Source organism: Myotis nattereri, assembly GCF_964212035.1.
Source record: "Myotis nattereri genome assembly, chromosome: 14".
Lineage (NCBI taxonomy): Eukaryota > Metazoa > Chordata > Mammalia > Chiroptera > Vespertilionidae > Myotis > Myotis nattereri.
The window spans coordinates 36,926,762-36,953,767 of NC_138089.1; the positions used below are offsets into that span (position 1 = coordinate 36,926,762).

The 27,006-nt window shown below is 45.5% G+C and overlaps 1 protein-coding gene across 1 annotated transcript in view; it reads right to left on the bottom strand.

The window, feature by feature from the left end:
* Nucleotides 1-1,123: 1,123 nt before the first annotated feature.
* Nucleotides 1,124-27,006, bottom strand: part of NEK11 (NIMA related kinase 11) — a gene marked incomplete at its 5' end in the record, with an annotated part of 156,372 nt that continues 130,489 nt past the window's right edge. The window contains one exon of the mRNA XM_081106198.1: nucleotides 1,124-2,013. Coding sequence (XP_080962324.1) covers nucleotides 1,731-2,013 — 283 coding nt within the window. The 3' untranslated portion in view covers nucleotides 1,124-1,730. The remainder of the gene's footprint in view (nucleotides 2,014-27,006) is intronic.

Consider the following 27,006-nt stretch of genomic DNA (forward strand, 5'->3'; position numbering starts at 1 on the left):
AGCAAACTCCGGCGTTAACCTATGCCGCCATCTTGGTTCTCCGGGTTTTGTCATTTTTACCCCCATGACGTTTCAGACTTAGCTTGCTCTAGGACCCACCCGCTTGCTCATCTTTCTGGTGGTCCAGGGTATCTGTAGAGCTCTCCGCCAACCACATATTTCAGATAAAGCATTTTTTTTCCTATCAGCCTTCTTCACTGTCCAACTTTCATATCCATACATAGCTCCTGAGGATACAAGGGTGTGGAATGGCCTTAGCCTTGGTCTCCAATCCTTGTTCTTGATGATCTTCTCCCTTTCTACCTAAAACCATACATTTCCCATGAGAAACGTGCCCTCCCTGGGCCCGGAGGAGAACATTCTTATCACTGGAGCCTGGGTATCAATGCCAAGATGGATCTGTACAAATAAACCTATCAAAACAACCCTGATCTTCCACTAGTTTCCCCTATATTTCCTAGTCATTTCCCCACAATTTAACCCCCTTAGGAGTTCAAATCCCTTTTCTTTTGTCTCATCACTTCTCCCCAAATTAATTGCTCTTTGTCAAATGGTATATAAGCTCTCAGCCCTAACCACTTTCTTGGGTTTTTCACTTCTTTCTAGAAAGACACCTGTGCTGTGTGAAAATATTAAATAAAATCTGTGTCCTTTTTCTCCTTTGCGTGTGTCTTTTGTCAGTTTAATTCGTAGGCCCCAGCCACAGAACCTAAGAGGGTAGAGGAAGTCTTTCCTCCCCTATAACATGCATTTAACCCCAGGGTATTGTTCCCTGAACAGTATCTTTAAATGAACAGTCTATGTCCCCAGTTGAAAACTCACATGCATAGTGGTTAAGAGTATGGGTCCTAGAATCACAGAACTAGGGTGCAATCCCAGCTCAGCTTCTCGAAGCAGGTTACCCAACTCCAGTATCCTCAACTGTAAAATGCAATAATGTCTCTCTCTCTCTCTCCCTCTCTCTCTCTCTCTCTCTCTCTCTCTCTCTCTCTCTCTCATCCAATAGGTCCTTATAGTAGTAAGCACTGGACTGGTATATAATGGGCTCCCAATAAACCAAACGTTGCCTGATCTAAGTAATAATTATCATTAGTAGCTATATTACATTCAACAAGATACTTCTAGATAAAGGAAAGCTAAAATAGATGACTTATTTTATTTGAATGGAAAATCTACTTATTAGGAATAAGAGTCTTCAGTACTCCATGGGTGAGTCTGGGGAATAAATCAGAGGAGAGAATCACTTTTGGGTTTTTTACCAGGTCCCCATACCTGGGCACTTCTTGCTTGTTAGCCTATGGAAGGACAAAAGTGGACCCAAAACAGGTCCCCTGAGCCAGGCGTGTCTGACTCCTGGGCAGCAGCTCAGTGTGTCGGAGGCCAGTGTCCAACAACCCTCAAGGGCAGGCTGGCCACAGCCCCCAGAGACCAGGCAGAGGCACTCTGTCCTCCAGGTGGAAATGGTAAAGAGCAGAGGGCTCCTCCCAGGCCATGCTCGGGGGGTCCAACCCCAGTGGAAGCCTGAGGGCACACTTGTGGGGATGCGGTTCAGGAAGCCCAACCAGATCCATATGGGCATCTCAGAGCTTAGACGGAATGACACTGACTGGCCCAGGACTCCGAGTACAGGCAGACCTGTGTGTCTGCTACTCTGCCCCCCTTTGGCCCAGGAATGAAAAGTAAGGATGGGGGCTCCAGCTATGTGCCCAGCTCCCGAGATAGAGTCCAGCTTAGGTGTCAGATGGATTTTCACAGAAATGTGTCCCCTGGAACTTGCTTGCTTTTGGCCGCTGTTTGCGATGGTTCTGAAGTGTGGGCCCTTCTCCCATTGTGATCAGCAACTGCTCCTCAAAGTAGAGGAGCTGGTCGACTTCAAAACAGTCGCTGGCACGAGGCACCACTTTCTCTAGAGACGCCCTGACCTCCGCTTCGCCGGCTCTCTGCCGCCGGGCCCTCTTGAGGTAGTGGTAGACCTCCTCAAACACTGCTGCTCCCAGCTTCTGCACCGCGGACCTGCCACAGAGCGAGGAAGACAAAGAGGAGTTACCCAGGGAGATCACCTGCAGGAAATGTACTTTTAAAAAATATATATTTTATTGATTCTTTACAGAGAGAAAGGGAGAGGGACAGAGAGTCAGAAACATCGATGAGAGAGAAACATCGATCAGCTGCCTCCTGCACACTCCCCACTGGGGATGTGCCCGCAGCCAAGGCACATGCCCTTGACTGGAATCGAACCCGGGACCCCTGAGTCCGCAGGCCGATGCTTCATCCACGGAGCCAAACCAGCCAGGGCAGGAAATGTTTTTGTTTTTTTTAAAATATATTTTATTGATTTTTCACAGAGAGGAAAGGAGAAGGATAGAGAGTTAGAAACATCATGAGAGAGAAACATCAATCAGCTGCCTCCTGCACACCTCCTGTTAGAGATGTGCCCACAACCAAGGTAATTGCCCTTGGCCGGAATTGAACCTGGGACCTTTCAGTCCGCAGGCCGATGCTCTATCCACTGAGCCAAACCGGCTAGGGGCGGAAATGTACTTTTAAGTGATTACTTACACAAATCACATGGTAGCCCTGGGACTTGGAGGAAAAAAAGGGGGGGGGGGTGGTAAATACCATGTGGTTTCTCCAGCTTGAACATTTCACAATATTCCACAAATACTTCCTGAATGTTTGGCATGTTCAGGGGACCCTTCTAGGCTCCGGGACATAAAACAAGTGAGGCAAACCCCTACCTCCATGGAGCTTGTCTCCCAGGGTAGAGACTAAACAGATGAATTTAAAGATATATTCACAGTGCAAGGGCTGGTGGTGCTGAGTGCACTGGAGAATAAAGCAGGGTGAGGGGTGGAGGAAGGTGAGGGCAGGGCGATCCTCGCTGAGCAGGTGTCCGCTGAGGCCAGTACTAGGGGGAGACAGACCTGGGACCTGAGGCTAAAATGTGTCAGGGAAACATGGAGAAGCCAGTGTGGCTGGGGTCAGGAAATAGGGGGAGCAGGACGGTGGAATATGAAACCAGAGAAAGGATAATAATGAGAATAAAATAACGAGAAAGAAACTTCTACGAATTACAGGCACTTTTCTATGCACTTAGCCTTTACAGCAGCTGTGTGAGGGCTGTTGGTTTTTTTAAAATCCCTATTTTACAGAAGCAGAAACTGAGGCTCAGGTGATTTGGGCAAGTTCCTAGCAAGGCCAGCGCTCACTTTTCTGTACTTGCCTCCTAGCCATACGCAGCTGTCAGCTGCCCCGTTACCACCATATTGCCCGAACTAGTGCATTTATTTTGCCTCTATTTTCCTCTGTCTCCCGCTAGGGTCACACACGAAAGGTCTACGGCAAAACTTGGCCATGACATACTTTGTTTGATCAGCATCATGTTTTCTTTTCTTCTGTTTATTATTATTTTGGAACATTTTAATGTAAAAGTCCCGAGGCAGGGCCCGCACTCTGCACTCTCCATTGTTTTACTGCCCTTTGCTCACCTGCTTCCCTCCTTATCAGCTTATACGAGGCTGCGTCTCAGATTTCCCCCACCTGCCTGCCTCAGGGGCATTGGAGTGTTATGAACTTGGGTAGACAGTTCAAAATTTATGTGCCGACATTGACCGCATCAGTCCTCCACTGAACGTTTAGCTTTGTCCTGGAAGGCCGTGTGGCTGTCTTCAGAAATACAGCTTTTTCCTTTTGGGAAGTATTTTCTGGCTCCATTTCTAGGAGTGGGATTAATTACATGTGTGTTCACCTTGTGAAAAGTCACGCTTGTACCTGTGACTTCTGCACTTTTCTGTATATATGTCGAGCTTGATTAAAAGATAAAAAATTGTGTGAGAATGGAATTATTAGGTCAAGAGGTGTAAATACTTTTATTACTTTAGCCTTGGAAAAAATACTTCTTTATTCTTCATGTCAACGGATTTGGTGAAAAAAAGATTAGGTTTTGGATTTTTTTTCTTCAGAGTTTTTAAAGCATTGCCACTAGACAGTAATGCTGGCAATGTGTCTGACAATAACACCAAAGGCACCAATCAGAGACTCTTTGATACATTTCATAAGCTCTCACTGTGCAGTACAATTCAACCTTGTAATCTCCAGAACACGGGATCTAAGCTAGGTGTGTGCAGATAAAAAGAAGAAAAAGTAATTGATCCTGCTCTAGTTTAGAGACTAGTAATTGCAATGCAAGCTATATACATTTGAAACTTTAACATTTTATAGCACTTTAGAGCTTGCAAAAGGCTTTTATGTTCATTATCTCAAATGATCCTTGAGAACTAGGCAATTCATTGAACATTTATCTCAATTTTACAGATTAGTAGGCTGACGTTTAAAAACTCACACAGCTGGTCGGTGATGGAGCTTAAACTCAAACACAGGAAACTGGAACTTCGGGGGCTGGAGAGACCACTGCCCCAGGGCCCCGCACGGTCCAGCCTGAGTAGGTTTCCCACCTTCTGCCAGGAGACTATTGGGACTGCCCCCAGGATGCCTTCCATTCCCAGTCACCTCAGCTACGCCACCTTCACTATATGCACAGCACTTACAACTCTCTGGTATTTTCTTTCTATTTTTTTGTGTGGATATTTGTTTATCTCTCCCACTCCCCTGATGAGCATACAGCTTCCATGAGAGAGGACCCAGGGACTAGAACAGCACCAGGCATGCAGAAGGTGCTCAGGAATGAAGGAATGACCCCACACAGCCATCCTGAGAAAAACATAAGGTGCTAGGATGCCGGGGTCCAACCCCAGCAGGTCCAGGGGTTCCCAAAGGCGTAGACGGAGTCGGCGAAGAAGGAAGGACACGGAGACAGTGTTCAGTTGATCAGCAGCCTAGCCAGGATCTCCAGCCAGGATCTCCAGCCAAGTTCTGGTCTGGATCTCCAGAGAGGTTCTGCTGTTTATTGTCTTGTTACATCCGTATTTATACCAGTTGATTTTAATCCTGTCAATTTCTATTACAAAGGTTAGGGCGTTTCTTATCTCCATTCCAGGGAGTAAAGATTATGTAGCTTAAGCATGATTGTTTGTAGTTAAAGTGATTAACTACCCGCCTGGCACTTAGTTAAGGAGTTTCATCCCCTTCCTAACTTCAGGGAAAAATCCCTACCTGGGGAAACAACCTTTCTCGGAGAGGTGACCTTGGTTAAAACACAGCGCTAAGGGGAGCAAACATATTAAGAACAGTATGCTATATACGCCAGGTCCCTTGAAACATATGCTGTGCAGATGTTTCTATCCTGCAGCGACTGTGTCAAGCAGCAAGGATGGACCGGCTTCCGGCACTAGGAAAGTTCGCATGGGGAAAATCAGAGAATGCCCTCTGGAGGAGGCGGCGCCATCAAATTTGGGCCATAACAACGGGAGGAAAGCTAGGTGGCAGCAACAGTGGGAGTTCTGGCAAGTCAGTGAGCCAGTCTGGCATGTGAGTAAGATGCATGAAGAACAGGGTGAGACCCACTGGATTGTAACATTACAGAAACGCTAGAGTTGGACCAGTAATATCAACCATTGATTTCAGAGAAGCCCACATGTCTCCCAAAACCACAATAACTAAGTGTTTCTGAGCTTCCTCTATGGCCAGGCTCTACTTTGGGCTTCTCCTCACATCATCCCATTAAATCCTCGTAACGACCCTGAGGGTAGATATTGTTACTCCCAATTCACAGATGAGAAAACTGAGACATAAGAGGGTATTAAATAACTTGCCCAAATCACTATGCTGGATACCTGAAACTAACGTATTATTGAATGTCACCTGTAATTGAAAAAAAATAAAAATTTAAATTAAAAAAGATGAAAGAAAAATTTTAAAAATCATAACTGCCATCATATTGTTTTTCAAATAAACAATCTGGAAAATAAGTATAAAAACAGAAGTTGTATAAGAATAGACCCTAAGATGTCTCATCACAAGGAGAAGTTTTTTTCTTTTCTTTTTATTGTATCTATATGAGATGATGGGTGTTAACTAACCTACTGTGGTAATCGTTTCACCATACATGTAAATCAAACCATCATGCTGTATACCTCAAACTTATACAGTGATGTGTAACAAATATTTCCCAATAAAACTGGAAAATAAAAAAACAAAAACAAAATAACTTGCCCATTGCCACATAGTTTTTAAATGGTGAGCTGGGATATGGATTCTAGTAGTTTCTCTCCAGGACTCACTCCTTTCACCATGAGAGATTCAGAGAGATTGAAGGTGAGTCTTGGCTCAACCCTTCACTGGCTGTGTGATCTTGGGCCAACTACTTAACCTCTCTGAGCCTTACATTTTCATATTTAAGTGGAGACCACACACACACACACACACACACACACACACACACACACACCCCTCAGCAGACTACCTGCCACCCATCAGACACTTCATAGCCTCTGTTTTACTATCCTGCACATTACTGTTGTGTTCTCAGTGGTGAATTGCACAGTTATCCTATTTTGGTTTAACCGGAAGCATCAAGCAATTTTTTAGTTCTACGTCTGGTTAAGAAACTATTTTAAATATTTTTATCTCCTCTGGCTGAATTAGAAAACAAATGACACAGAAAGGCCAGTGGCACAGTGGGAGTAAAAAAAAAAAAAAAGTCATTTCGTAGAAATAATTATGAAAACCTAATTTAAAAGAAAGCATTAAGACAACAGATTATTCTTCAGGCACAGTTTAAAAAAAGCCTTGAAAGTGATTTTACAGAATATAAGAAATCCCTACACATCAAATATGTATGAGCCACTGCAGGAATAGAATGGAGCCATGTGTTTTCCCTTAATATGCTGTCTGAATGATCATTTGGTGTAACAGGCACCAGGAATCTTTATTAAGGATGGATTCTCTACCCCTTCTCTCCATGCCCTGTGGCTGCCTGTGCATCTGCTGGGCAAAGACAGAACAGACCTCTCTCCAGGTCCGCACTATCCACAGATCATCTGTACAGACACTGCACTGTGGGTGCCGGGGCGACACGGGACAGCCCCAGCGGGGACCTGCGACTGGCCCGGTGCGTGCCTCTGCTCTGTCCACTCCGGGCAGCAGAATCCCGAGAGTTACTGCTAAAGCTAACCGTTCCTGAAAGGGTTATTTTATTCATGACCTAAACACCCTCGGCTGTTCATGGTCAATAAATATAGATAAAGTCACTGATTAAAAACAAAACCCAGCTAGTTATTGCTTACAGGAAACACACCTATAACACAGAGCACCGAATCGTTGAGAGTAAACAAACAAACAAAGATACGCCGGGAAAGTAATAAATAAAAGAAATCTGGGGGTAGTTATATCGATATGAGACAAAGTAGACTTTAAGAAAAGAAGTGTTATTTATTAGGACAAAGAATGTCACCAGATAATGAAAACAGTTCAATTCACCAGGAAGAAATAAGAATTCGTAACTAGCATGCGTCTAATAAAGTACAATCAAAATTCATAATGCACCCGAGGGAGCAACGGTCAGATACGCCGCACAACGCAGGAGTTCAGCGCTCCTTGCTCCGCTGTTGGAGGCGAACATTTGAAAAATTAGTAGTACTGCAGAAAATCTGAACACACGTATAAAGCTAAACTTAATAGAGTTACTATAGGACTCTCTCCTTCCCTGGTGATTTCAGAACCTACCCTCTCTGACAACATTTACAAAACTGACCACATACCAGACACCAGTTCAAGTGTCAACACATTTCAGACCACAGTACAATTGACAGAAAATTGAAACAAGAACATGGATTAAACACTACTGTGTTTTCAGATTTACTTATTCCAAGTAAATTATGGGTCAACGGAGAAAGCAGGCATGCTATAAACAGACTCAGAAGGAGAGGGATCGTGTTCTAGCACTGCAATATCGCCGTGTAAATTTATTCTGACACTCGGGAAGCTTGCCGTAAGAATTCTGCAATGAGTATTTTAGGAATCCTAAAATAGACAATTCTACTTAAGGGGGCTCTCCTGCTGTCCTCTAAGATTTGAGAAGAGAGGGAAATGCTCTCTGTGCTGATCAAATGAAAGAAGGCGTCTAAGTTCGAATTTTCAAAGGGAGGGAGAGGAGGAAAGATGAGGGACAGGAACTACCCCTTTAGTTAGGTGGGTGTCGCAAATAAAAAGCACTTACATTTTCAAATGAAGAGAGTTTATATTTTCTTTCTTCGTCATCTTTTTTCTTCCTAGGCTCACATGCTCTATCAACCTTCCCCTCCTGCTCTAAGTCTTTAAGGCAGCGGTTCTCAACCTGTGGGTCGCGACCCCTTTGGCGGTCGAACGACCCTTTCACAGGGGTCGCCTAAGACCATCCTGCTTATCAGATATTTACATTATGATTCATAACATTAGCAGCATGACAGTTATGAAGTAGCAACGAAAGTAATTTTATGGTTGGGTCACAACATGAAGAACTGTATTTAAAGGGCCAGAAGGTTGAGAACTACTGCTTTAAGGGATGCTGCGTTTACAGGCCGGCGCTCTCTGTGCTGGACCATTTCCCTGCCCAGACCCCTGGCAAACGCAGGAGTTGGAGGAAGCCTCCCCAGGGCTCTGAAGACGCTCCATCTGCGGGGAGCAAAGCCTCAGTGCATGTGGCTGGCTCCCCAGGTGAAGACCCCATTAAACCACAGAGGAGCACTTCCCCCCTCCCCTGCTTGTGTCCTCCACACTCACCGCTCAGCCTCCAAATTCCTGCCCTGCCCTCTCTCACGCTTACTTTTTCTTTGCAAACAACATATTTTATCACGTACACTTATTTGCCCATCAGTGACTGCTCTGTGTGCCCTCTTCCCCTTAGGGCTCTAAAGAAGAGGACTATTTTCTTCTTAGTAGTCACTTCCTAGCATACTCTGCTTTTCCCTAATATTTTATGATACGTCAATCACCCCACTGGAATATAAGGTCTGCGGGCAGGAATTATTTTCACCTACCCCCCCCCCCAAAAAAACCAAAAAAAACCAAAAAACAAACAACCCCACCTGGAACAGTGCCTGGCGCAGGGCAAGTACACAACAGATATTTGTTGGACAAATGAATAGATACCTTGAAAGCCAAAGAAAGAAGAAATATGGTAACGTCACACTATTTTATTTTAAAATATATGAATTCCTAGTGCTTGTTCTAAGAATTAGCACACAGCAAAATTATAATCTAATTTTGCCAGATAGAAGATCACATTTATGATGCTTAGTTGATGTTTTACAAGATAAAGCTCCAATCAAGCGTAGTTTTCAGTATTTCTTAGGATATTTTCATCTTTATTTCAAATGGATTGGCTTTATGGGGCCTGTACTATCACCTCTGTATAACAATGACCTCTTCCACTTCTGAGTGAGAAGAAACAAACCTTATTTATGAAGAAGTTCTACGTGGAAGGGACCGTGTTCCTGCCATCTTCTTTCACACGTGCGCACCTGGGGCCATCTGGAGAGCAACGCACATCTACCCACAGCTGCCGAGAGCCCCCGCTGCCCTGCCGCACGCACGTACGAGGCCTTGGAGGAGGGGACCCCAAAGGCCCTCAGTTCCTGGGGGGAATGAGCAGCCGAGACAACACTGGTCAACAGATGTCGCGTCTGCTGTGGGAGCTAAATAAGGCAGAGAGCAGCAGACACACCCTGGAACCAGAGAGGAGGGAGCCTGATGTGCACAAATCTGTGCACCAGGCCACTAGTTATATACATCAGTGATTTCAAGAGACTGGTATCTGACCAGCAGTTCCTTTAGCAATGTGTGCACTAGAAGTTTTTGTTTTGTTGTGTTTGGTGTATTTAATTTCAGTGCAGGTGACAAGGAGATTTTAAATGCATGCCAGACTTTTTATTACAAAAAAAGTATAGCAACTTGCTGAGTCTGTTTCTATTGTTTACAAATGTGTGCCATGTCTTTTCATGGCACTCCCAACTTTATCATAAGGATGTCATAAAATATTTTCAGACATTAAAAAAAGTGTAAAGCATAATGCAGTGACTTTACAATAACTCTCAGTTGAAGGAATCCAGCATTCACAAATATGGCTGAAGCTCCATGAATTTCCCTACCAAATCATAACCCCCTCACAATCCCTTGAGGTAACCACTATTCTGAATCTGGTGTTTTATCTCCACCAAACATTTAAAAAAAACTTTATTGTAGCCCTAACCGGTTTGGCTCAGTGGGTAGAGCGTCGACCTGTGGACTCAAAGGTCCCAGGCTCGATTCCGGTCAAGGGCATGTACCTTGGTTGCGGACACATCCCCAGTAGGGAGTGTGCAGGAGGCAGCTGATCAATGTTTCTCTCTCATCGATGTTTCTAACTCTCTATCCCTCTCTCTTTCTCTCTGTAAAAAATCAATAAAATATATTTTTAAAAAAACTTTATTGTACGTATGTACCCTAAGAAATAAGTAGTATTGTTTTGTGTGTTTTTACACTTTTTTTTTAGATATATTTTATTGATTCCTTACAGAGAGGAAGGGAGAGAGACAGAGAGTTAGAAACATCGATGAGAGAGAAACATCGATCAGCTGCCTCCTGCACATCCCCCACTGGGGATGTGCCCGCAACCCAGGTACATGCGCTTGACCGGAATCAAACCTGGGACCTTTTAGTCCGCAGGCCGAAGCTCTATCCACTGAGCCAAACCGGTTTCGGCGTGTTTTTACACTTTAAGTGGTATCATACCGTGCCTTTTATTTTTGCTCAAAATAATTGATACATGTCCCCTTTGTAGTTCATTGATTTTCACTGTGTTTTATGCCATTACCATTTCTCCTGCTAAAACACATTTCAAGTTGTTTCTATCTGTCCCTAACCCCACAACCACTTTTACTAAAAAAGCTGTTGTGAACATTCTTTGCGCACATCTTGGATTCAATATATCTTAAACTACAACAGATAAACATGTATGGAAAACTGAGCTTTTTAGACATAGTGTAGGTCCTATGTTAAGCCTTATTTTCAGATTAATCTACCATCACTCATATTTGATCTTTTATAATGCCTTCAAAATGAATATTTTATAATAAGAAAATACAATCCAGAGAGGGATGGACTGATTTAAAAAACAGAACCATGGAATTTTTTTAAAGTACCAAGGAATTCACCTGATCAAACACCTCCATTTTATAGACAAGGAAACTGATTTCACAAAGGGAAAGGGGACTGCCCAGTGGTGAGTACTGGGCTACAGAGAGTGGAGACTACACTGGGCCTCCACCGTAATGGGCATGCATATGAAATAAATACAAAATAAACAAATTCCCTTGCTTTTCCTTCTGTCCTCTAAGCTCCACTAAGCAATGCATCATGACAAGACATGGGACCACTGGATGAGGTCCTTCCTGGCTAAACTACAACTGTGCTTCCTTCGATCAATTCAAACGACATTGTTGAAAAGTCAATTTCACCCCCGATTTGCTGAGTAGAACTAAAGACCAGAAGATAAAACAGACTTCCCAATCAAACACAATAAAAATAATTGGATTCACAAAGAAAATGAAAGCACAAAAGGAAAAGAAATGAGAACATAAATATGTCTGGAAGGATTTCTCAGAGCCAGGATGAGTTCTTACAGTTGGGAAACTATGGGTTTCCTTGGAGAAGAGTGAATTTTAAAAGCTGCCTTTCACTTGGTGAGCTTCCCCAATGATTCCCTCCTTGAGCAAGTGGAGTCAGGCGCCCCTGAGTCCTCTTCTCAACAAGTCTCATTCTCTCCTGCAATCCTCGCATACTGCTGGAGAAGGTAACCAGGAGGCTCACCGTTGAGAGAGTAAGGTGTTGTTGCAACCATCTGGATGGCATATGTAACTGAACACAGTTAAGGCCTCTATATAAACTTTTTAAAAAATATATGTATTTATTGGTTTCAGAGAGGAAGGGAGAGGGAGAGAGAGATAGAAACATCAATGATGAGAGAGAATCACCCATTGGCTGCCTTCTGCACACCCCACACTGGGGATTGAGCCTAGGCATATGCCCTGACCGGGAATCGAACCATGACCTCCTGGTTCACAGATCAATGTTCAACCACAGAGCCACGCCAGCCAGGCTCTATATAAACTTTTAAGTTGGGCAGGTAGGTGTGGAAAACTATTCATCTTATGGCTGACCAAGACGAATGTCCTACGTTCCTTGCCATCAAAACTGCCACCTACCAACTGGAGTGGTCCGCCTCTCTCTTTGGTCTCGCCTTGCCCTCTGTGTACAGGGGCCAGTTTCAAATGTCACTCAGGAAGCTCCTGAGGTTGCAAAGATACACCTACAGGGCCCAGCTTAGCGAGAACACCCCCACCCCACATACCCAACCGAGCTCTTCCCGGTCACTTTCCATCAAGGGACCTCCTCGCTCTGCCCTATGGCTGTAACCCCCAGCTGCCCCTGTTGTATTCAGAGCTGAGTTCCATCTCCCTCCACTATTGCAGTAATCTTGAATAAAGTCTTCTTTGCCTGTTTAATTCTGTCTGGTGCTGCTTTTCTTTTTATATATATATATATATTTTATTGATTTTTACAGAGAGGAAGGGAGAGAGACAGAGAGCTAGAAACATCGATGAGAGAGAAACATCGATCAGCTGCCTCCTGCACATCTCCCACTGGGGATATGCCCGCAACCCAGGCACATGCCCCTGACCGGAATCGAACCCGGGACCCTTCAGTCCGCAGGCCGAAGCTCTATCCACTGAGCCAAACCGGTTTCGGCTAAAAACATGATTATTTAATCACTTCATCTCTCAAACATATTCATACATTGCCTTTATTGTGCCTTTCTCTTGATCACTACAGATGGCTTTATCCCAGCACACTCACCCAGAGGGTGACCTGCATTCCAGAGTGACAGGGATGGAGGGAGAAGGGGGCGGAGGAGACAGACAGAGACCAGGAAGGCCAATGTGGTACAGGCCTTCGGAAAAACAGATGAGATTGGGGACTCAATACTGAATTCCCTGGTGAATTGCATTAAAGGACCGAAATGAATTTGCAAGACAGTAATTGAAGCTGACACCTCCTCTTACCAGATGGGGACAAATCAAGCCTGAGCTGTGCTGTCACCTGCTATGGGGAGCGGGCAGGACAGGAGGGAGCCCCCTAAAGCCTTTCAGCTGGAAAGGACAGGTTTCTTAACTGTCTCCTGTCTCAAACCAAAGGAGAAAGCCTTCATCAGGGTGAGGTTTGTGGAGTAGCTTTGAGCAATAGCTTTGAGCAATGGGTTTGTTAGCTGCCCGAGGCCCTTCTCCTGGGAAAACCGGTTGTTTTCCCAGGTCCCAGAACTGCAGATTCTCTGGGTAGAGCCTCAGGCACCAGCATTCAGGCACTGGTGGGGGGAGGGTGCAGGGGAAAGGGTTGGATCAGACAATCTCCAAAGTTCCCTCCTACCAGAAAGTCTAAGATTCTGCCCTCCAGTGGACTCGCAACATGGATTTGCTCACCCATTTGACAGGTAGGAAGAGTCACATGAGGAGAGAGCAAGCAAGGTCACTGAAGGGAGCTGGGTGGAGCGCCTGGTTTTCACGCAGTCTGTGACCCGCAGGATCAGATTGCCGATTTAGAGAAAACAGCCAGGGCCACCAGAAGGGCGCTCTACTACACCCCGGCCCCCAGTCCGATCCCGGGCCTGCAGAGGCACAGCCGCGGCTGCCGGTTAGAAATGCAGACTCTCAGAATCTGCTTTTCACGGGACCCAAAGTGATTCACAGGCACCTCAGTTTGAGAGACACTGGCCTGAGCTGCAGATGAGACGTGAATAGCAAGACTCGGAAGAGCATTCACAACTGTGAATTACCTTTGGCCAGAGAATCTAGATGCTTCCATGGGATCAGGCCAGCTCTGCAAGCCCTGAGGCATCATTTCACACACCAGCACGCTCTCCCGAGTGACTCAATTTACCGTTTACTTTATGAGTTTAAATAGAGTCCTCCATCAATTTCTGGCTTGAGCTCCTGCTTCCCCTCTCTCCCGCCCCTCCCCCTCTTCTGGTACACAGATTTGTACTAATGACCATCTTGGATCCACAACACATTCCCAGCACGATGCTTGTCGTCAGAGGAGGACCCCAGCCTTGTCTGGGTGGAGGTTACAAAGTTTGTTTGGTAGTTCATGGGTCTGCTTGGCCAGGCTCGCTCCTGACTCCTAATTCTGCATTAGCTACAAGTGTCTTTGCAGGGGACCTCTTTCTCTCCAATTTGGGAAATACTGATTTCTGATTTTACCTTACTGATGGTTTGAATAGGAAGTGACAGCCAAGCATGAACCTGTGTTAATTTTTCTCTTTGCTTTGTACCTGGAACAGATATTGCAGAAATCATTTGGTGTGGAATGGAGTTTTGAGTGCGTCTAATACAGCCGTGGGCAAACTACGGCCCGCGGGCCGGATCCGGCCTGTTTGAAATGAATAAAACTAAAAAAAAAAAAGACCGTACCCTTTTATGTAATGATGTTTACTTTGAATTTATATTAGTTCACACAAACACTCCATCCATGCTTTTGTTCCGGCCCTCTGGTCCAGTTTAAGAAGCCATTGTGGCCCTCGAGTCAAAAAGTTTGCCCACCCCTGGTCTAATACATGGGTAGTCTTGGGATACGCATGCAGACAAACAGGAAGAATTCAGTTGGAACCACATGACATTGCTACTTTTACAGGTTACAAAGGGTAAAGTAATGGCAATTTCATCTAGTCATCCTAATTAGAATGTTTTAGATGATAATTTTTGACCTAAGAAATATTAAGAGAATTGAAAGTGCTATTTGTGGAGGCTGGTTGCCTCTTCTCCTTGGAGGTATTTTTTGGAAGTTGGGGCAAATACTTTTGAAGCCCAGACAGGCATCTTTCTATTCTAAGCAGCCAGGGAGAAATGGGGTGCTCGAAGGTGAGCTTAGTTACAGATTTAGGATGAATGTATGTGTCCTTGAAGGAGGCTGATCACCTTCTGAACCCGTGAAATAGATAAATGGCTCTAGACCCTGACACACAAACTGGGCTTCTTTTCTGCTTCCTTGCTCCAGTCATGTGCAGTTCATACTTGAACTCTGGTAGGAGCAGTAAGAGAGTTTCCCATCATCAAGTCAACACCGCTCTTTAGTTAGGATGTGGGTGGGGAAGAGTCCAAGTCAAGTATAGGATCGAGTCCCGTTCTTGGTTAATTATCACAACTATACTGAATGCATGCTGTGTCCCATGGTTCCCTGGGCATAATTCTACCAGAGCCCGAATCACATCACAGTTTAACTACCTGTAAAAGTGCTGGTCTGGGACCACACTTCGAGTAGCGAGGTAGGAACCGTGTCTTGTTTGTAATGCTGTGCCTAGAGCCTTCCTAGGAACACGGTGCATAGTAGGCATTAAGGTCTGTTTCATCTCAAATTTAAATATTCTTGAATAAATTATTACTTTTAAAAGTATTTTTTAATTGATTTGAGAGAGGAGGGGAAAGGGAGAGGGAGGGAGAGAGAAACATCAGTGACGAGAGGGAATCATTAATCGGCTGCCTCCTGCACGCTCCCCACTGGGGCTTGAGCCTGCAACCCGGGCATGTGCCCTGACCGGGAATCAAACCATGACTTCCTGGTTCATAGGTCGACACTCAATCACTGAGCCATGCCGGTCAGCTTAAATGATTACTTTTAATAACCAATCACAATAACGAAAATTGAAGCTATTACAAATTTGTAAATAAATATCAAGGGTCACATCCCATGAACCAGCAATTATCTAAGACATTTATCTTAGAAAAGAACCTGAAATCTTAAAACAAGATTAAGTCCAAAATATTTATGTCAACATTAGATATGAGTTGAAAAAATTGCAAACAACCCAAGGTTATATTACAGAGAAATAAATTTGTTTTTTTGAAAATTTAGTAACATAGGAAACTGCTCAAGAAAGGTGGAGGAAAACCATGACATTATATCCTGGTTTTCTTTTAAACTTAGCATTACATTATAAAAATGTCCCAAATTATTCAAAATTCTGCCAAAATCATGTTTATGATGGCTGAAGAATATCTCATTGGACATAAATATAGTAAGTTATTAACTCTGTTTCATAAACACACACACACAGTAAAAAATGACACAAATGGGATCATGTCATGCCTAATGCTTGGTACCTTCCTGTTCTCAGGTGTGTAGTCTAGAGAGCTCATCACATGAGCACACAGAGATCTTCCTCGATTCTCTTTAATGACAGGACAGTATTCCACTGCACGGATATATGTTAATTTTTCAGAACTCTTATTGATACCGTTATGCCCGTGGTTGGCAAACTGCGGCTTGCAAGCCACATGCGGCTCTTTGGCCCCTTGAGTGTGGCTCTTCCATAAAATACCACGTGGGGGCATGTGTACAGTGTGATTGAAACTTCGTGGCCCGTGTGCAGAAGTCGGTTTCTGGCCTGGGTGAGTCTATTTTAAGAAGTACTGTTGATATTTGGCTCTGTTAACTAATGAGTTTGCCGACCACTGCTTTAGGCTATTTATAGCTTTTTTTGCTGTTAAAACAATCTGATAATAGATAGCTTTGATATAGATTTTTTGGCATCTTTGCAAGTATTTCCATGGGATAAATTCTGCAATTGCTGGATCAAAGAGAATGTTCATTTAAAAAATTTGAAAAGACATTACCAAATTGCCCTCCAAATCATTATACCAATTAACACTTTTCAACACTTTCTGAAAGTAAACGGCTTTATTTTCAAATGGAAACAGTGAATGGGATATATTTGTATGTGTTTGAACATGACTGTGGCACAATCGTACCGTAGCTCTCCCTCCATCCTTGCCTAACTCCCCACTTTTTCTTCCTTCACACCTTCCTTCCTTTTCTCTTTTCTTTCTTCTCTTTCCCTGCTTCCCCCTTTCCTTCCTTTCTACCTTATTGTTATCTAATGGCAGAAGAGACAGAGGGGAGATTAAAATGAAGGCTAGGGAAGAATTTGTGTGGCATTTAGAGGACTGGAAGGAAGCAGGAAATGGGTTTAACGTGGACGAGTGCTGGCTCCAGAAGCACATAGACTGAAACTGGACCGATACGTACCCGCACCACATCAACGCTGTACACCTTCCACTTACATGATGTCACATGTAATAAAGGTGGGGAAAAGTCGGAAGCAGAATGGGGTGGAGGATACCTGGAGGCCTACAGCACAGGGCAGTCGGACATCCTGGGGAGGACAGCTTGGATGTGTGTTTCTAATCTGCATGGGCACAGCAGTCTCCTGGGAACTTGTTGAAAATGCAGATTCGGATGAGGTCGGTCTGGGATGGGCCTGAGATTCTGCATGTCTAATGGGTTTCCGGGTGATGCTGATACGTCTGGTCTGGACCCCACTTTGGGGAACGGGACTCAGTTGACAAAGCCACTGCCAGAAGCAACGGCAGGCGTGTTACCAGCCAGTGGGAGGGCTGTGAGCATTGCTCCTTAGAGCCAAGAATGCCTCCTGGGAACATTACAAGGCGGTAAAGTAATGAGCTGGTGGGTCTGTCACCACTGCTTCCCCCGTGGGATTCAGCCTGGCTGGCAACAGCACGGGACCAAACGAACGCTACATTCAAACCTATGCTTATTCTTTCTACTCTTGCGGGAGGGGACCCTTATCTTGTAATCAGATCATATATCCTTTGCTCCATCTCCAAAAGTTAGCAGTAACTGGTGTCACACACAGTCCTCCAACATTTCCTTGATTTACGTAATATCTGGTGGTGCTGACATGGTGCAGGTTTAAGCGGCAGTTGCCTGCCTTTGGCCAGTCCCCAGGGTGCCAACGCCCGGCAGCTGGTGTGACGGGCCTCACCTAATTATTCTCTATATTAGCGGAACAAAACGGGGACCTTTTCCCAGAAGGCCCAGCGTGAAAGCAGTTTCAGCCTGGGCTTCGCAGCATCGCAGCTTCCTTGGAATTAAACATTCCCGTGTTTCACTGAAATGTTTTCTGAACATGGTTACATTCCAGCAAAGTTTGCATCGTTAATGTAATGTTTAGGAACCAGGGTGTTGTCATACCTACTTCTGTGAGATGATTTCCTTGCCATCAGTCCTTGTAAATGAAGGGAAGTAGAAATGTCAACAAAACCCCCCACAAATTCACAACCTGGCCCTGGCCAGTGTGGCTCAGTTTGGTTTGGCATTGTCCTGTGCCCTGAAAGGTTGCTGGTTTGATTCCGGGTCAGGGCACATGACAGATTGTAGGTTCAATTCCTAGTAGGGGACGTGCAGGAGGCAGCCAATCTTGTATTCTCACATCAATGTTTCTCTCTCTCTCTCCCCCTCTCCTTTCCTCCCTCTCTAAAATATATATATTTCACAAGCTGAAATGGACAGGATTGTTTTTCACCTTTCTGATCCAAGCTGGGCCATCTAGATTTTCTCTCTCTTAGTTTCTGCCTAAGAATAGAGACATGATGATACCAGTGGGGACACACACACACACACACACACAGACACACACACACACACACACACTCAATATAGGAGCATTGGGAAAACTAGTTAAGGTATATTCTCCTTTTCAAAACATAATCAGAAGGACAAGACTCAGAATAGCACAGGTCTTAAGAACTCTGTCACCTGATGAAGCTGTTGAATGGGCACCCTCTGTGTCTATACCTAGGAAAGGTGTTTGCATTTGAGGAAAAGGTTCAATGTGAGTAAAACGGTGTGTTTCTCTAAGGCCTGCGGGGACATGCGGTGTTTGCTTTATGAATGACAGATACAAATTAAGGACACATGAGAACAGTTTTAGGATGCTTGTATTCTCTTTAAATTTTGCTCTAATTAGGGATCATTAAGAATATGATGACTAGCAATTAGGTTGTTTTTATGCTTAATTCATGCCTTCATTTGCATTAGAAAGTTATATTTGAGTAGAAAATCAGAGAGGCATAATGTTTCTCTCCTTTTTAAAAAAATCAGGCTGTTTGAACTCTGTTTGTAACCATCAAACTACTGTCTAGCTGGCGCATGAAAAAAAACAAACAGCTTTTTGAGTTATCTTTACATATGCACACAGACAGCCATAAAGAGCTTTACTCCTTTATGTTGATGACTTAAAAAATATACAAACATGGGAACTTTGAGGTCTGTCCCAAGGCCACAGAATGCCAAGACTCTTTTCCGCCCAGGCAGTGTGGCTCAATGGTTGAACGTCGACCTATGAACCAGGAGGTCACATGCCTGCGTTGTGAGCTGGATCCCCAGTGCGGGGCTGGCAGGAGGCAGCCAATTAATGATTCTCTCTCATCATTGATGTTTCTATCTCTCACTCCCTCTCCCTTCCTCTCTGAAATCAATATATATTATATATTTTATATATATATACACGTTACTTTCTACCAAAGATGTTGGAGGAGTTGTTAAAGTTTCATGGAGAAGCAGGAAGCATGTAAGCACGGTCTGCTCCAAGAATGCCCTTGATGTGCGCTGGGCTGGCACATGGTGCCAGGTTACTGAGCCATTTCCTCAGCTCCAATCCCACTCTTCTGCACTCAGTCCATGACACTGGCCTTGAGTCTGCTGACCATAATTTAGCTCTGCCAGCTGCTCCCTACTAGGTGCCTTCCATAGGGGGCGCTGCAGGGAGAGGGGAAAGCTGTGGGAGAAAAAAGGGACTTGTCCTCCAATTCCAGTGACTGTCATGCTGACAACATCGCTTCTGCCACCACCAGCAACTGAATCCAGTTTGTGGTTTCTCCAGCTCATTGTTCCCCCTCAGAGGCACTGGCACCAGTGGCTGGCACTCTCTTCTCCAAAATCTGGGTACCACCACCAGAGTCCCTCCTCCAAGCTGACAGATACCAGCATCAGTGGTGGCCCCTCCTCAAAGGTCTGCATCCCTGCTCCCCTGGGTCTCCTAGGCACTTTCTGGGGGAATTGAGTAGCATCTAGCGTGTTACAGAGTGCCTACGTTAGAAAAGCCAGCCAACGGTGATCCCACTTAAACTGAATGCTCAGAATCCTCAGGTGCAAATAGAAAGACCTTTTGCAAATTATAAAAGGGGCCTGATACAGAGGAGAGATCATCCCATCCAGAATAGAGTGCAGAAGGCTACCAGCAAAATGTGTACCATAGAAGGAGAACAACAATCTGGACCGGATTGGACAGCTCATCACCCCTACTGTGCTCACTCTCTCGCCCTCTGTCCCCTTGCATCGGGCCATCGGAACTTGTTTTTGTATTCTGCATTTGGAAATCGTTCACACACCAGAGGGGTAAAGTTGATCACACTCTACAAACCCTTGAGATAATTTTGGATAGCCCTGAGCTAAGAAACCTCTCCATGCTTTATTATATTCTTTACAATAAAAGGCTTTACAGATAAGCTTCTACCACCTGAACTTGGGCAAACCAATCCCAGACCAAAGGCTAATGAGGTTCCCCATTGAGTTTCTAAGGGATATTATTGTGTGCCCTGCTTTTCTCAGCATATCTTTTCCCCCCTTTATTTTATTTTCCCCCATCATCATGTATCTCCCCATTCAGCCCTACCCCCCACAATCACCATACTGTCGTCCGTGTCCATGAGCTCTTTCTCTCTCTCTTTTTTTTGCTCAATTCCTCCACCCCCGCAACATCACTCACCCTCCGAGCTGAGCTGTCTGCCTACCCTCTATCTACGAGTCTGTCTCCATTTTGCTTGTTTGTTCATTAAATTCCACATATGAGTGAAATCATATGGTACTTGTCTTTCTCTGACTGGCTTATTTCAGTTAGCATAATGCTCTCTAGGTCCCTCCATGCCCCCTGAACATGCCCGATCTCGTCTCAGTATGACTTTAACAGTGATTGTACTCAACACTCCTTGATTAGGAGTTGGCCATAAAAATAGGAAGTCAAAACACTGTGAGCTAATTAATGCATGGCAGCAGGAAAACAAGCTCATCAAACCAGTCCAGGGCATCCCTGTCATTTATTCCTCAGAGAATTTAAATCAAAATCTGCCTTCAGTTTTGTTCTTACCCCTTCTTCAAGGGTCACATGCTTTTAATTTTAAAAACAAAAAGCAAACATTTAATTCTAATTAAAATCAACAGATGGTAAATTCTCAAGTTTTACTTAAGAGTTAGACCCCTGGGAAACGATGTTGCTTAGTTCATCATAGGACAGCTTTTTATCCCCAAAGAAACCACCTACAGAAAATTCACATCTGCATCTCCTGAAAACTATTGTCGAGGCTGTGACTTCTCTCCACATGCTCTACATAAAACACCGTGAGAAGCTGTCTTCCTCGAGGACCCGGTAACACGTTCACGTCTTGATAATGAGTCTTAGGAATCGAATCACATTTCCCTTTGTTGACTTGGCTTCCTGGAAGCTCAGAGCCAAACTAAACACTCAGCCACGGCAACTATGTTCGCACACTGATGTCCTCGCTTTCTCTCTGGTCTTCATTTCCTCTACATATTATTCAATTAATATTGCATTTGACATAAAAATAGAGTAAATGCATTTCTCTCCGGTGTTAGAGGCAATCTCTGACCAACAAGTATGCTATTCACGTGCATCAGCTGGGAACTGGGTTTTCAAGTCCTTGGACAAAGAGTAGCCGGCTCTGAGGTGCTGCTGGCAGGTGGGCAACTGCGCCACCTAGAGCCTGGGTCTAGGCACAGCGTGAAGGAACATCGGGAGGGAGTCAGCCTTGCCGTGCTCTCTGTCCAGACAACACAGAGCAAACAAGCTTGCTAACCACAGCTCAGGAAATTCCCTCTGTCCCCTCTGTCCCAGTCAGAGGTCCTTTGGGCACCATTTTATGGCACCGTCTTGATACATGGAAGTGCCTTCCAGAGACTCGCACCTGCCCCTCAGGACAGGGGGAAAGGCCATTAGAAAGTACTTGCACCTCAGGTAATGAAAAACTTGATATTATGGACTGAATTGTGTACCCCACCGAGTCATATGTTGAACGTCACTCCATTGGGAGATAGGACCATGAAAGAGGCAGTTAAGTTTAAATGAGACTCTTAGCGTGGCCATAATCCAATCAGACTGGTGTCTTTAGAGGAGGAAATGTGGACAGAGAAACACCAGGGATGCACCCCTATGGAGAAAAGACCAGCCTGGCTCCCGCCAGCACAGGAAGACAGAACACGCCCTCTTTCAAGTGGAGTTGAAGCCATAGGACTCTGGCATTCTTCCAGTCTTTCTAAGGCAGTGGTTCTCAACCTTCCTAATGCTGCGACCCTTTCATACAGTTCCTCATGTTGTGGTGACCTCCCAACCATAACATTATTTTCGTTGCTACTTCATAACTGTAATTTTGCTACTGTTATGAATCGTAATGTAAATATCTGATATGCTGTATGTGTTTTCCGGTGGTCGCGACCCACAGATTGAGAACCACTGTAAGGTTTGCCCATTGTTCTCTACCTACTCCACTCAGGGGCTTCTGGCTGTTTCCCGACCACGCTCAGGTGGCACAAGGATCACATGCCCACCTGTGCCCCTCATGCACACGGGGGGTATAAGAAAAGCAGCGGAGACTCCCTAACTCGACCTACCTTACCAAGAAATGACATAATACTTGTTTAGGTTATTCATTTGACAATGTCTCCCTACTGTACGGTCGGAGGGAGCCTGCGCCTTCCTAGGGTCCCGTGAGCTGGGGGCCCAGGTGTGGCTGTTTATGCCGCAGCTGAGAACGGAAAGGGTCGGGTGGCATGCTGGCTTTCCTCATCTAATTTGACAAATTAAAAACGATTAGAATCAGAACTCAACAGATACAGCAACGAACAGACGACTTCCTGCTGAACCTGCAGTACCTGGTGGTGTTCTCAGCACCGAACAGATTGTAAATGTTTCAAAATAATACAGGAACAGCTGTGTTCATTATTATAATTTTATCATAAATATGCTTAATTGTTTCAAAATAATGCCTATTGCCCCCAGCTGGGAAAAGTACAAGTTTACTACAAATCAGGCACAGTCTTAATGGAAATCAAAGACATAACGTTTTATTTATGAACAAGGAAGAAGAAACAGGAGACGCTAGGAAGACTGAAGAAACCTTGGCACCATGAACGTAAATGTTGCCCCAGAAGCCCTTGAACTTGCACCCCGTGGCCTCCACTCCCCAACCCTGGACATCTGTTTTGCAGTTGACAATAGCTACAAGGGCCCCCTTAGGATCATTTGCTTGAAAGCAGGATTTCGAATTTGTATAGAAACACAACAGAACAAGCATTTTCATGGTCACTTGGACACCAACTGGTAAAGCCAGGGGCTGGAGGATGGCAATCAAAAGGGTCAAGAAGGAATATGAGAAGGGAAGCATCTAGCATTTCCTGGGTCCCCTTAGTACTAAATACAGTGCTATTTCATACTTATGCTAATGACTTCCCGTTTTCCAGGGGAAGAAACAGATGTGGAGAGGCAAAGGGACTTGTCTAAGACCACAGAGTAAAAAGAGCCAGTTGCAAACCCAGACAGTTCAGATTCTAAAATCCACCTTCTGTTCATTACAGCAATTTACCTCCGAGGCCTCCCATTGCTACCGAAGTGGAGCAAATGAAATTGGGACATAAACGTGTTAAACTCCAGCGGGCGGGCGGGCGCGCACATACACACATACACACATACACACACACACACACACACACACACACGTATTAGAAAAAACATGTAGAGAAGACTTTTGGGAAAGGTGAGAGCCTGAGGGCACAGATGTGAGCAAAAGGCCAAGAAGGGGAAGAATAGCTGAGAAGCCCGCATGGGAATATTTTATTTTGCTCCTAAGAAAGGGAGGAAGCAAGAAATGCCAGAAAACTGGGACGAAGCTGGGGAAGAAGACCCGGAGGGGGTGTAGTAGACTTTGGGCTGCACACCAAACTCCCCCTTCAGGACTGAAGTCTCATTCCCCAGCTGCTGGGTGTGCCCCTGGCAGAGAGCCCTCAGCCTGCAGCCCCCGGAAATGGCCCTCTCGCCAGGGCTCACCCCTTCCTGTGTTCCTGCGGCCGGTGCTGGGGGACTCGGGGCTCTCAGGCTCAGCCCCTCAAGCCCACTTGGGACAACTCTACAGCACCATCCCAGCTTCCGCGCATCTCCTGCCCCCCTCTCCCCATGTGTGCCCCCTTGCAGAAAATTCTGCAGGAAAATCATCTCAGAGCCTTCTTTGCAGCGAGTCTACCTGCCACAGGTGGCTCATGAGCATTTTGTAAGAACAGGGAAGCCTAGTTATTAGTTTGAAGTCACCTAGATATTCATGATATGAAGCCTTTATCACCAGCTTCCAAATGTGCAAAAAATAAAATGTCCAGTGTACTCACAGGTGACTGAGGTAGCAGGAGTGATAGGGGAAACGGATAAAGAAGTTGGAGTTTCCGGTCTAGGTCGAGACGGTGCAGAATGGAGACAACACAGACAGAGGTGAGAGAGGCACAACACCCGAGTGTGCAGAGGTCTTGGGAAGGGCTGTCAACTGCAATAGGACATGGACTCAGCACTTGAGCCAAACCTGGACCTGGAGGGCAGAACCATGCTGGCTGACATGGGGGAAGCTGGTGGCTGAGCCTCACCTTCACAGAAAGGGGTCAGATCACCCCTGGCCAGGGAAGCAGAGACTCCAGGTCCATGTGATGAAGAAGGCGCCAGCTGAGCCGCGCTCGGGCCTCTCCTTCCCGTTGGAAGAGACAGGCTCCTCCTCTGAACTTTGGGCACTGGCTCCCCTCCGCGGCACGTGTCACTCATCCCCATCTCGCGAATCACACGTCAGGGGTCCGATCTCCCTACCTGGGGTGTAAGGTGTCTCCCTTGGTACGCGCCTCACAACACTTACCGGCCCGCACCTAACAGACTTGCAAGAGAAGCACAGTGAATTGATAGCAGACCTGAGATAGTCGAGCAAGAAATCCAACTGGCTTGTGGACGGGCCCTTAAATGTGACATGTACAGTTAGAACGGCTGCTCTGGGGCAGGAGCCCTCGCTGGCTGGTCGCCAAGCCTTTCTTATGTCCAAGCCTCTGCTGTTGTTTTGAAATTGAAATGCTGGCTTCAATCAGCGGTTCCCTCAGGAGTGCGGCCTGACGCTGACCCTGTGTTAGAGAAATGGGATGTCGGAGGCATAACTAACACCTTTTCAATGAGATTTAGAAAGTGGAGGAGGAAAGAACCAGCACTTCATCTGTGTCTCCTCTGAAGGGTTATTTCAATCAGCGAGGCAGAATGAGCTTTATTCACACAGCACTTGGAAATCCTGAAATAGCAAGTCATTTGTATTGAGTATATATATTTGACAAAGGAGAAGCCTGGCTCAGAGAATGAGGTGCTGTCGAAATTCAGAGATCAAATACCCAGCAACTCAGAAAAGCATATAAAAAGGCATAACATTTGAGAGCAGCAGACCCAGCCTGGATGCTGGCGTTGGCCATGGGTGTTTGACTTCGTTAGCCTTTTTGTGTCACAGACTTTGCACCTTTCACGTGAGCTGGCACGTACTTTTGACTACAAGTGAGAACAAGTAGATTCCAGAGCATGAAGTCAGGCCCCTGGAAGGCCAGGCTTGGGTGCCTCGCAGCTCCCACTGTCGCCATCCCACCTTGCCAATGGTTACCAGCACTGTCAGAATCAACCAGACTTCTCTGGTTTGGCTCAGTGGATAGAGCGTCGGCCTGCGGACTGAAGGGTCCCAGGTTCGATTCTGGTCAAGGGCACATGCCCAGGTTGTGGGCTTGATCCCCAGTAGGGGGCATTCAGGAGGCGGCTGATCAGTGATTCTCTCTCATCATTGATGTTTCTATCTCTCTCTCTTCCTCTCTGAAATCAATTAAAAATATATTTTTTAAAAACACAGACTTCTCATTGAAACAGCCTTGCCTCTTACTAGCTGTGTGGCGGAGGCAAAGTTCCTTCACCTCCTGAAATACAGCCTCTTTCCTCATGAAATGGGGAACCTTGCGCACCTCATGGGTATGTTGAGAGGGTTCTGGTTTAGCGCGCCCCCTGGTACAGAGGATGGGTGCACTGAGAGCACGCTTCCCTCCCCACAAACATTGCTATGGGTTTCGTCCAGTTCAGAACCCGAGCTGATACCATCATGAAACTCATGCCGTTCCATCTTGGAAACATTTGCAGCTCAACACTCCAGTCACTTTTATAATGATTGCTACTATGCCATGAGCTATATGTCGGGTTAATGAGAAGGATGATCAAGGTCACGGGTTTCTCATCTTCAGTTGGACCTTCCTCAGACCAGGTTTTCCTATAATTCAGCGGTTCTCAACCTGTGGGTCCTGACCCCTTTGGGGGTCGAATGACCCTTTCACAGGGGTCACCTAGGACCATCGGAAAACACATATATAATTACATATTGTTTTTGTGATTAATCACTATGCCTTGATTATGTTCAATTTGTAGCAATGAAAATACATCCTGCATATCAGATATTTACATTACGATTCATAACAGTAGCAAAATTACAGTTATAAAGTAGCAACAAAAATAATTTTATGGTTGGGGGTCACCACAGCATGAGGAACTGTATTAAAGGGTCGAGGCATTACGAAGGTTGAGAACCACTGCTATAATTGAAAGTGGAAGAAAAAACTGCAGGAGCTTGTGAGCCATCTACCTGAGGCTGAACCAACCACTACATTTCACCTCAGTGTGACGCGGAGAGCCTCCTGGTGCCTCCTGCAGCCTCTAAATAGTTGACTTCTGCCCACACCACAGCACTCGGCCAGGGCTGTGCCCTGACCTTGGCAAGACCTTTCCAAACAGCTGACGTGGGAGGTCAACAGGAAGCTGCCAGCAGCCCACAGCCCTGCAGGACTCAGAAAGCCTCTGTAGTCACGGCAGCTGACACAAGATCAGTGCCATCTGGCCATGATGGGTCTCTAGGACCCACACAAATACAGGGGCCAGTTTTGAGCCGCGGAAGGGGCATGCAGCCCACTAGACACGCCCGAGCACCAGCCAGCCGCATGCGAACCGCCTCGTCTCATCCCCCTCGATAAAGACTGTATGTCAAATGCCTACTCGCAGGAGCTTCAATGCCACTGGGCGTGATGCTGCACGTCACCACACGGACGGCTGGTCTCCAGGCGTTAATCATCTAACTGATG